Genomic DNA, 12,140 nt, shown 5'->3' on the forward strand with positions numbered 1-12,140 from the left:
GGGCCTACCATACATGACTTCAAAAGGGGAAAGGTTGGAGGGCCTCTTTGGAAGAGCTCTGGCCTTGAGTAGAGCGAGAAGTAGAAGACGGACCCAATCAAGGTGTAATTCCAGAGATAATTTAGTTAGTATGTCTTTTAAGGTTCTGTTGGTTCTTTCTACCTTTCCAGATGCCTGAGGTCGGTAAGGGCAATGTAGGTGCCAGGGGAGAGAGAGTGACTGGGAGAGTTTTTGTACTATCTGGGCGGTAAATTCAGGTCCATTGTCAGATTGAATGGAAGTGGGCATCCCAAATCGTGTGATGATTTGGGAAAGGAGAGTCTGGGCTACGGTGGAGGCCTTTTTATTGGATGTTGGGAATGCCTCTACCCATTCTGAAAAGGTATCAACAAACACCAAGAGGTATTTGAGGCGCCGGACGGAAGGCATGTGTGTAAAATTGACTTGCCAGTCAGCTGCGGGTGTGAGACCTCTGGCCTGGTGGGAGGGGTATAGCCCAGGTTTGAGAGGGGTATTAGGATTGGTACACTGGCAGATTGTGTATGAGGAGGAGATTTTTTGCAAGAGGACTTTGTCAGATGGGGTGATTGAGAAGAAGGATTGTAAAAACTGGGATAAAGCTTGGGGGCTAGAGTGAAACAGGTCATGGAGCAAGCGAGAGAGGACTTATCATCATTAGGCGGTTGGGGCTGAGCGGGTGTCTGTGAACCCTGGGGGCCATAAGGAAGAATGGGAAGTTGGTTTTGTGTCTGTGGGTGCCGTGCCGCAGTGCGTGCTGCGAAGTCAGCCTTACAATTCCCGCGAGTGATTGGGGAATCGTCCCTCTGGTGGGATCTGCAATGAATGACTCCTAATTTACAAGGTAAGTGGGATGCCTTGATTAATGTGGAGATTAAAGCTGAGTTGGTGATTGTGTTACCCTTGGTGTTAAGCAGACCGCGTTCTTTCCATATGGCGGCATGAGAGAGAAGTATATGAAAGACATATTTGGAGTCCGTGTATAAGTTAAGAGTTTTTCCTTCAGCTAGAACGCAGGCTCGCGTGGCAGTGATAAGTTCAGCCTGCTAGTTGGTAGTACCCCTGGGTAAAGGTTGGGCTTCTATAACCGAATCAAGGGAGACTATGGCATAACCTGCATAATGAGTGTTTCCTTCCTTCAATGAGGATCCATCTGTGAACCATGTGAGATCAGCGTGAGACAGGGGCCCCTCAGTGATGGAAGAGTGGTAAGGTATGAAATTCTGAAGGCTTTCTACGCAGCTGTGCAAAGGCGTGTTGGGGGAATCTGGTATAGGCAGTAGGGTAGCCGGGTTTCGGGGTGGGCAGGTATTGAAGGATAGGGCAGGATTTTCCAGAAAGGAGGATAGGAGGGTTAGAATTCTGGAAGGTGGGAGGGAGTGGAGAGACTTATAGGTAAGAAGGTCTTTAAGGTGATGTGGTGAGAGAATGGTAAGAGGTGCCCCAAATGTTAATTTGGATGCCTCTTTATGCAGCAACTGCCCCGCTGCTAGGGCTCTCAGACAGGGTGCCCAGCCTTGTACAGTGGGGTCTAACTGTTTTGATAGGTATGCTACAGGGGCAATGGAGAGGCCATAATTCTGTCCTAGGATGCCTAGAGCTTGTCCCACATTTTCATGAACATAGAGGAAAAAGGGTTTAGTTAGATCAGGGAGATGAAGTGCAGGGGCTGTTAGAAGGGCCTGTAGTGACGGGAGTGGGGGTCAGTCCATGTGAAGGCAAAAATGTCTTGAGTATCGGTTTCCAGGGGTATGGAAAAGAAGGTATCCTTTAAGTCCAGAACCGAGAAATGAGTACAGCGAGTATGGGAGTATTGAAAGGGGAGCGAGTGGGACGGAGATACCCCTTTTTTAATAGGTCCTGAATGATGGGGCTTAACCCGAGGAGGGCTGCTGTGGTTAATGGATACTGAGCCTGGCAAATATATTTGGAGGGGTCTTTTAGTTTTATGTGTACGGGGGAACACTGGGCCAGAGCGGGGTTCGCAGTGTCCCAAACTGTGGGGTTAACAGGATGCGTCAGGATGGGTAAGGACTTTTTTGGAGGGGTGGAATTAGTAGGATCTTGGGCTTGAACTAGCGCTAGGAGAAAGGAAATGGGGGAAGAGGAAGAGGACAGGGGCAAGGTAATGGAGACTTGAAGCCATGATAGAATGTCCCGACCCAACAAGGGGATGGAGCATTGTGGCATGACTAGGAAGGAATGGGAGAAAACGGATTGAGTGCCTTGAAGGCAGCAGGTTAAAAGAGGGGTTTTGGGGGGAAAGATTTGTTTACCTCCTACCCTGACTATAGGAGAGCTGCTGGAGGTGGTGGGGCCTTTATATTCCCTTAAGACCGAAAAGGTGGCTCCAGTGTCCAGGAGGAAAGATATTGGGTGGCCGTCCACAACCATGGATACCCTGGGTTCCTGCTTTGTTATAGAGATGGTCGGGAAGGGCCCAAGGCTCCATCAGTCCTCCTCAGCGAGGCCCACCATAGGTGGTGTCCACGGTTCGGGGGACTGTGGGGCAGTTGGTCCCTCACCCCTTCAGGAAAGGGGGCAATCAGATCCCCAATGTCCCTTCTTTTTGCATTTTGGACAAGGAGTGGTGGGTGGCCTGGGGGTGGGGCAAGCTTTGGCCCAATGCCCTTCCTTTCCACATTTAAAGCAGGCTCCAGGTGGAGGCTTAGAGGTGGAGGCTGTGGGAGGGCGCCCAGGGGGTTTGATAAGCCGGGCCAACATCTGGAAGTTGGCGTGGTCGGCCTTTTGTTTTCGACGTTCTGTTTCCTCCTCCCGATTATGAAAAACCTTGAAGGCCTCTGACAGGATTTCGGTCTTAGGGGTTGCAGGACCCTGCTCTAATTTTTTAAGTTTAGTTTTAATGTCGGGGTAGGAGTGGGCCAGAAAATAGGTCATAAGGACATGCCGGCCGTCTTCGGAGTTAGGGTCTAAATTAGTGTATTGTTGAAAGGCCTGAGTTAATCTATTGAGGAACTCGGAGGGAGTTTCCTCCTTTTTTTGAACAATTTCTTGAATTTTTTGGAAATTGACACCACCCTTGTGAGCCGATTTTTTGAGGCCAGTTATTAAGCAAGAGGCAAAATGGTCTCGAGCCTGGATTCCCTGGGCTATGTTATAATCCCAATTAGGTTCCTGTTCTGGGACTGCTTGGGGGCCTGGTGGTTGATCCAGATTGGTACGATGGGTGTCAGTGGCATGGGTTTGGGCTTTATCCCAGACCTTGCGGCGTTCCTCAGGGAGGAGGGTATTGGCCAGGAGCATGAAGATGTCATGATGTGTGAGGCTGTAGGCCTGCAGGATCCATTGGAATTCTTTAATGTAGGTGGTAGGGTCGGTAGAGAAAGAGCCTAGTCTTTTTTCTAATTCTGTAAGGTCAGCTAGGGAAAAGGGAACATGGACCCTAACTACTCCTTCAGCCCCAGCTACCTCACATAGTGGGGCGATTGTTAGAGGGGCAGGGGGAGGACCTCGGGAACGGGTGAAAGGGGGGCTTAGTGAGTCAGGGGTAGGTGAGGGTAAAGACGGCGGAGTGGATGGCGCTGGAGGTGCAGAAGGTGACGTGGATAATGGTGGAGGAGGAGCGGATGCCGGAGGCACTGGGGGAGGAGGAGATCGGTAAGGTGGGGGTTCATCAGCAGGGTCAAAGGTGCAAGGATCGAGGGGTGACTGTGAAGAGTGTTTACAGGCTAAAAGGACTTGAGAGGGAGCACAGGAGGAGCAGAGGGCGGGGTTCTGAGCCAAGAGGCAAAAAGCCTCGATGTAGGGGATCTCCTTCCATTTTTTTAGGCGCTGGCAGTAGTTAAAGAGGTCTCGTAGAATGTTAGGATCTAGTGTGCCCTCAGGGGGCCATGTGTTTTGATTATCTAAAGGATAATAAGGCCAATCTTGTGTACAGAATTTGGTGAGGAGTTTGGGCTCAATATCCGGCCTGAGGGAAAGGTTCGTGAGGTTGTTCAGAAGGCACTGAAGTGGAGAGTCCCCTAGGGAGGAGGAGGAAGTGCCCATTCTGGTCTCTTAATGGGAATTTAGACAGAAATCGGACAGAGATTAGTGATAAGACAGATCCTTCGGCCGGTTCTGAAAGACAGGATCCTAGAGGTCGTCCCCAGTAGGTCTCGTCAGTCCCGGCAGGTTCAGATACGAACCAGGAGGAAAGAAGGGAGGTGTGGGTCGTCACTCAGACCTCCACTTCTCTAGGGCAAAAGCCCGGTGCCTGAAGGAACCTAGTGCCAGGATTTTCTGGTCAGGTCCTGGACCTGGGAAGTGGAGAGAGACGGAAATCGGACAGAGATTAGAAGAGAGTGGTGGACAAGAGGGTGAAAGAGGGAAGGAGAGAACAGAATGGGGCTTTTAACCTCCAAAAATGAAAGTAAAAGTTTACCGGGGCTTTGGAACCTGTTATAGTGGTCGTGAAGACCATGGTGGGGTGGGTATGGGTGTTAGGAGCTACCGGACAATCTAGACTCCCTGTGGTAGCCTGAAAATGGCCGGTGCTCTTTAGAAAAGGGGGCTTACCTAATGATGAGCCAGTGGTGAGTGGAAGAAGCCAGAGCCAAAAACAATGGACGAGGGTGGACCGTCAATGGTGAGCGGTGAAAGGGAGGCCAGTCCTGGCAGGATGGAGTGTTACAGCTCGAGGGAGACCTGAGGGGCGACTCGGAAGGTGCTGTCGTTGCGATCTGAAAAGTGTTGCCGCTCGAGAGAAACTCCATCCCAGGTTTCCGCACCAAAGGAAAGGACGAGTCAACACCAGTTGACGATCCACCGGAGAGAGCCCGTTTATTAGGCAGCACACACACACACATATATAGCGCTTTAAGTGGAAAGCTGATTGGCTTAAAATACAATCCCTACTTAGCATACCGCATCGGGTTTGGGGGGAGTTGATTGGTGTGTAATTCGTGCTGGCAGGAAGGAGAATACGGAAGAGAAGGGCAACCAGCGCCATGATCGGGTGTGGCCGAGAAGGGCTTATGTGATCGGGGTGTGATCCCTTGGGGCATTTGGGTCCCTACACAGTCCTCTGGTCTTGACCCCTTCACAGGGTTATTGTCCCTGTGAGTATCTTCATGGTGTGTGTTCCTGCACTTAATATTTGCCGGTGTATGCTTTCCCAACTTATTTGCATACAAAGTGTTACAGATCTGAGAATAAAGAGGCTGTGAACCTTTCATGTATTAGCTGCAGATACTTATGTAATTGCAGATTTACGGGAACCTGTATTCTGCTCTTAATGATTCTAGTCTGGGTCTTTCATTTGCAGATGATGCGTGAGGTGATGCCAACCATCAGTGAAGCCGAAGGCTCCCCAGGAGGAAGTGGGAGCCATGCATCCAGCTCCCCTTCACAGGCAGACGCAGATTCACATATAGAACAGTTGATCGTCTCCATGCTAGAAGAAAGGGACCGACTTCTTGACACTCTTAGAGAGACTCAAGAAACGCTGGCATTAACCCAGGGGAAATTACATGAAGTTGGTCATGAAAGAGATTCCTTGCAGAGACAGCTCAAAACTGCACTTCCGCAGGAGTTTGCTGCACTTATGAAGGAACTGAATGTATGCAGGGAGGAGCTCCTTGAAAGGGAAGGAGAAATTGCTGAACTGAAAGCAGAAAGGAACAACACCAGGCTGCTTTTAGAACATCTGGAATGCCTTGTCTCTAGGCACGAGAGGTCTCTCAGGATGACCGTGGTGAAGAGACAGGCACAGTCCCCAGCAGGTGTGTCCAGCGAAGTCGAAGTGCTCAAAGCACTGAAGTCGTTGTTTGAGCACCACAAAACTCTGGATGAAAAGCTGAGAGAGAGATTACGAGTAGCACTTGAAAGGTGTGGTTTGTTAGAAGAAGAATTAGGTGCCACACACGAAGAGCTAAAGATTCTTAAAGAACAGAATAAGCAGAAAAAAACACTAACAGATGGAGCACTTGACATGAACCATGAACAAGAAAATACCCTGAGCATGAATGGAAAGAGATCTTCTGATGGTTCGTTAAGCCACGAGGAGGACCTTGCTAAAGTAATAGAGCTCCAGGAAGTCATAGACAAGCAATTGAGGGAGCAGAGCCAAATGAAAGAGCAACTGGCCGCCCTCTCCAGTCACGTGGCAAAGCTAGAGGAAGATCTCTACACGGCCAGGGAAGACTTGATCAAATCTGAGGAGATGAACATGAAATTGCAAAGGGACATTCGTGAAGCCATGGCCCAAAACGAAGACATGGAAGAGAGAATCAGTCACGTGGCAGAGCTGGAGGAAGATCTTTACACGGCCAGGGAAGACTTGATCAAATCTGAGGAGATGAACATGAAATTGCAATGGGACATTCGAGAAGCCATGGTCCAAAAGGAAGACATGGAAGAGAGAATCACTACTCTTGAAAAATGCTCCCTCGCTGCACAGCGTGAAGCCATGTCTGTGCATGACCTCAATGATAAACTTGAAAATGAAATTGCAAACAAAGACTCTATGCATCGCCAGACTGAGGATAAAAACCGCCAGTTACAGGAACGGCTGGAATTAGTGGAGCAAAAGCTGCAGCAGACCATGAGGAAAGCCGAGACACTCCCGGAGGTGGAGGCGGAGCTGGCCCAGAGGGTGGCAGCGCTCTCGAAGGCTGAAGAGAGACAGGGCAACACTGAAGAAAGGTTAAGACAGATGGAGGCACAGCTGGAGGAAAAGAACCAAGAACTGCAGCGGGCAAGGCAGAGAGAAAAAATGAATGAAGAGCATAATAGACGTTTATCAGACACTGTTGACAAGCTTCTTTCAGAATCTAATGAGAGGCTCCAGCTTCATCTGAAAGAGAGAATGGCTGCTCTAGAAGATAAGAATTCTCTGTTAGGAGAAGTTGAAAATGCAAAAAAGCAATTGGAAGATACACAACATGATAAGAATCAGCTCGTCTTAATCATTGAAGCATTGAGGGCTGAACTAGACCAAATGAGACTAAGAGGTGCTTCACTTCATCATGGCCGACCCCACTTGGGCAGTGTCCCAGATTTCAGGTGCCCTGTGGCAGACAGTCACACAGATTCCTACAGCACCAGTGCAGTGTTGCGGCGCCCCCAGAAAGGCCGCCTAGCTGCTCTACGGGATGAGCCTTCCAAGGTACAAACTCTTAATGAAGAGGATTGGGAACGTGCCCAACAGGCTAGTGTCTTAGCAAATGCAGCACAAGCTTTTGAGAGCGATGTCAATGTGTCTGATGGTGAAGATGAGGACGTCAGGGACGTGAGAAACTCGACAGGCTCCCAGGATGGTCCCGTGAGCAATCCCAGCAGTAGTAACAGCAGCCAAGACTCGCGCCACAAAGCCCCAAAGAAGAAGGGCATCAAGTCTTCTATCGGCCGCTTGTTTGGCAAGAAAGAAAAGGGCCGACCTGGACAAGCTGGCAAAGAATCATTACGACACCCTGCTGTTTCAAAGACAGATAATGCATCTCAAGATGCCTTGTCACTGAGCAAATTGGGAGGACAGGCTGAAAAAAATCGTAAACTTCCAAAAAAGCATGAATTGCTCAATGAAGCCCAAAGACAAGGTTTGCCTTTTGCCCAGTGGGATGGGCCAACCGTAGTTGTGTGGTTGGAGCTCTGGGTGGGGATGCCCGCCTGGTATGTGGCTGCCTGCCGAGCCAACGTGAAGAGCGGGGCCATCATGTCAACCCTGTCGGACACCGAGATGAAGCGTGAGATCGGCATCAGCAACCCCCTGCATAGGCTGAAGCTGAGGCTGGCCATCCAAGAGATCATGTCTCTTACCAGCCCGTCCGCCCCTCCCACGTCACGAACGACACTCGCATATGGGGACATGAACCACGAGTGGATTGGGAACGAGTGGCTGCCCAGCCTGGGCCTCCCTCAGTACTGCAGCTACTTCATGCAGTGCCTGGTGGACGCCAGGATGCTGGACCACCTGACCAAGAAGGACCTCCGCGGGCAGCTGAAAATGGTCGACGGTTTCCACAGAAACAGTTTCCAGTGTGGAATGATGTGCCTGAGAAGATTAAACTATGACCGAAAAGAACTGGAAAGAAAAAGAGAAGAAAGTCAGCATGAAGTAAAAGATGTGCTTGTTTGGAGCAATGATCGAGTGATTCGCTGGATCCTGTCAATTGGCCTTAAAGCATATGCAAAGAATCTTTTAGGGAGTGGCGTTCACGGTGCCCTTCTGGCCTTAGATGAAACCTTTGACTTCAACGCACTGGCGCTATTGTTACAGATCCCAACACGGAATATACAGGCTCGTGCTGTCTTACAAAGAGAATTTAACAACCTTTTGGTCATGGGGACTGACAGAAGATTTGATGAAGACGATGATAAAAGCTTTAGGAGAGCACCTTCATGGAGAAAAAAATTTAGACCAAAGGACATTCGTGGCTTAGCTGCTGCATCAGCAGGGACTCTCTCTGCAAACTTGCAGGTTACTTCTTCTATGTCTTCACTCTCCACGCAGCCAAAGAAGATGCAGATGGACGGCAGTGTGTCAGGAACACAGAGGTTGGATTCTCCCACAGTCAGGATTTACTCCTGCTAAAGCCTCCTGCTGTTTACCCACACTACTTCTACAGATGATTACGCAGCATTTTGAATCCAACAAAGACTACATTTTAGAATGCAACGGACTCTTTAATCTCTTAATACTTGTTATATGGACCTTAAGATATTTTATTACAGAGTTTTTAATTAGTGAAAATTCAGGAATACCATAGAGAAAATATTTTAGAATTTAATGCTTCTTATATTTATGTAAACTTATGACTCTTTATTTATATAGTTACTTACTTTTTTATGTATATCCAGGCTATAAATATCCTTTCAAATCAATTCATGTTCTTATAACTAATTTTAGTTTTTCAAATGAATGTACTGTAATGCTTATATGTATAAACCCTATGGACAAATATAGGGCTTTTGTAAATTATACATTTATAGTAATTATTATTGTTTAATTTTTTAATGATAAACCATTACAGAGAAGAAAAAATGAATAAAAAATATAAAAATAATAAAAGTATTAACTCCAAGAGATGATTCTTGAATGTGAAGACTAAAAAAGTAATTTCAGAAACCAAATGGAAAGATTAAGATTGTGACATAATCTAAACTCAGGAAGGAGAAAAGCCAGGACATGACCTCCTCTTACAGTCATCTTTGGTGGGTTACAGAGCAAAACTTCTGTCTCAAGGGGAGGTGTAAATCTTGTAAGCACAGGGAGTAGGTGGCCAGGGGCAGAAGCCCAAACCAGACAGCCGAGGGGACAACTAGAACTGTGTTGTGCACCTCAGGCACCCTTGGCAATATGCAGAACCACAGTGCATGAGCCTTTTCCAACCCACTGCAGTGGCCCGTAGAGGAAGGAAGACATGCTCAGATGGCAACGTGTGCAACCTACTAACGCAGTTTCTAAGGTTTTTCCTTCTAAGAAAACAGACTCCTGGGCAGAATTAATTCACTAATTAAACTGATACTTATTGAGTACTCTTTATTTATATTTACAAAAAACTAATTATTTATGTGATGACTATCATAATAGGGAAGTTGAGCCCCATGGAAGCATTTAACTTCAGAGGGAGCTAACCTGGCGAAGGCTTCAGGGAGAGCTTCCCAGAGGAAATAAAGCTAAAGCTGGGATCATAAGGGTTAGGAGGAGTCAGCAGGGGGAAGACTCTGGGGCGACAGCGGAGGCAAAGGTCCTGAGGTGGCAGAGAGCCAAACATGAATTTTAAAGAGACTTGAAGAACTGTGTAGCTGAAGAATAGAAAGAGAGGGAAGGAACGGAGCACTATGGGATCTGCTGTACACGTTGATTTCCCAGCCAACGAGAATCACACTTCATAACAATGGAAGAAGATACCAGACAGATGCCTTGGCTGAGAGTATAAGGAAATCATGCAAAACTTCCAGCCACCCTCGGGGACCTTCAGGCACGTAGTGTAGAGCAAGAGTGTTTAGGCAGTAGTTATGCTCAAACCACAGATTTTTAATGAGTGCAGGGATTTTAGCTAAATGTATTAAATCATATTAAAATCCCCAAGATGGTAAAATACTCTAGAATTGGTAAAATGTTTAATAAAAATTTTCTAGGTATGAAGTCATCTCTACCACGATGTGTAACCTCCAAGCCAAGAAATAAAATTACCATGACAAAACAAAACAAAACAAAATCTAATGTACTGGGTCCTTCAGGAAATGAAGGCTAAGTCAACCTTGACACTGACTCTGAGTCAGACCCTCCACCTTGTTCTCTCAGTCACAGAACAGTTTCCGTCTGTTTCAGGGAGGGTTGTCAGATCGAAGCTGCCTCTGAGACCACCGGCTGGATAGTATGGAAACATTATTATCTGAACTTGTCAAGGTCATCTTGTTGTCAGCACCACGCTCACCCAGTGAGCTAACCGGCCATCCCTATATAGGATCCGAACCTGTGGCCCTGGTGTTATCAGCACCGCACTCTCCCGAGTGAGCCACAGGCCGGCCCTTGCCAAGGTCATCTTGCATGGCTTTCTTGCATCATCATACTTTGATACTAGTACTAAGTAGGGATGATAGCACTGGGAAGGGAAGTGAAGGAGGGAATGAGAGAGAGAGCCAAAGAAATAAATGCAAATGAAGCTAGAGTCAGGTCTAAGCAACAGAGGGCAAGAGTGGGGCAGGGGTCACAGGGCACTTACAGAAGAGAAAAAGCTCCAAGGCAAGGAGGAGGAAGCATAAGGATGTATAGGAAGACACACCGAAATACAGAGTAAATATGGGGAGAGGGCCAAGAGTAGGATGAGATGAGCCTGAAACCAATTACCCATAGTCAAGGTTATTTACACACCTGACTTTCATTCCCAAACCAAGTACTTAAGAGAAGTATTTTCATTTTCATCAGTGAGAAGGAAGTAGAAGCCACGTAGCGTAGAGGTTAAGGCCTGGGTTAAATCCAAGCTCTTTCACTTATTCATTGGATGACCTCAGACACGTTCCTTCATTTCTCTATGTCCCCGTCTTCTGCTTTAAAATGGGGATAATAATACATAGAGTCATTATGAGAATTTTAAAAGTTTACACAGTTCTTAACACAGGGACTATTCCTACTAAGCAGTCAATAAATTCTAGCTATTATTAAAAAAGGACACCACTAGTCACCAAAATTATCCTTCAAGGACTTCAATACCTCATTCTCTAATTCCCCACAGTCTAAGAAAGGAGTTTTCATATGTAAACAGGCCACTACTGAATAAATTGCTGCAGCCTTCTACAGTTTTCACCATTAGAATGTAGTTTGTGTTAGTGAGACAAATGCTACTGAGAACAGGGAGCAGGTTCACCCTGACGGTCCTGACCAATTTGGTCATCTTCTCCTTGCCTCACATCCTTCAACCCACCTCCTTCCCCAGGAAACACGTGTAACTTCCACATTTCTAACAGCTGTTTGGGGACCTTGCTCAGGGTGTTTATTCAATAATAAAGCAATAGCCAGGCAAGACAGCACAGTTTAGTGGAAATAATGCCAAATTACAAGATCTCAGAGTAAAAACACTCTACAACATGAGTCACAGCAGTGACACCATACTCTAGTTCTTCGTGTACTTCTGTCGTCTTATTACTGTGACACAGACAAATGTGGTCATTTTCATCATCTGCAAGGCTGCAGGATGAGTGTACTGTTTACCTTTCTCCAACATGTAGAAAACCTAGGAGACAGTCATGCCACCATTCATCAATGCTGTTTTACTCTTCCTCAGTTATTAGAACATGAATTTCTGCTCAGGAGCATTCTACCCGTGTCCCTTAAATGTACTGGTTTTTTTGTTTGTTTGTTTTGTTTTTTGCAGGGATATTTAAAAGACCATCTCAGGCTCTTTTATGTGGCATATTACTTCTTTCTTATTTTTTTACTTAAAAAAAATCCCTTTGACATTATAACCTTTAATTCCTCTATATTTGGAGTCTTGAATCTTATTTTTGCTCTGTTCTTCACCCCTCCTTCCTCCTTTTCCCCATTTTTGTTACAACCATTCAGATTAATTTCAATCACCTGCTTAGGGTATTTGAATTTACTGGAATGAATATTGATTGCAAACTCTCTGGGAAGAATTTTTTAATACACTCCACTGTAAAGTTTCCCAGGCATTAAA

General features: G+C 46.7%; 1 protein-coding gene across 1 annotated transcript; it reads left to right on the top strand.

Moving 5' to 3' along the window:
- Positions 1-5,284: 5,284 nt before the first annotated feature.
- LOC134383398 (liprin-alpha-1-like) lies at positions 5,285-8,551 on the top strand. The gene is made up of 2 exons (XM_063104387.1): positions 5,285-6,217; positions 6,341-8,551. The coding sequence occupies exons 1-2, from the start codon at positions 5,285-5,287 to the stop codon at positions 8,549-8,551; spliced, it is 3,144 nt and encodes a 1,047-aa protein (XP_062960457.1).
- Positions 8,552-12,140: the final 3,589 nt, after the last annotated feature.

The sequence above is a fragment of the Cynocephalus volans genome, chromosome 8 (assembly GCF_027409185.1).
Source record: "Cynocephalus volans isolate mCynVol1 chromosome 8, mCynVol1.pri, whole genome shotgun sequence".
In the NCBI taxonomy this organism is placed as follows: Eukaryota; Metazoa; Chordata; class Mammalia; order Dermoptera; family Cynocephalidae; genus Cynocephalus; species Cynocephalus volans.

Coding starts and splice junctions, on each gene's coding strand:
- LOC134383398 (XM_063104387.1), top strand. CDS start 5,285: ATGATGCGTGAGGTGATGCCAACCATCAGTGAAGCCGAAGGCTCCCCA. Junction 6,218..6,340: donor AAAGGGACATTCGTGAAGCC/ATGGCCCAAAAC, acceptor TTGCAATGGGAC/ATTCGAGAAGCCATGGTCCA.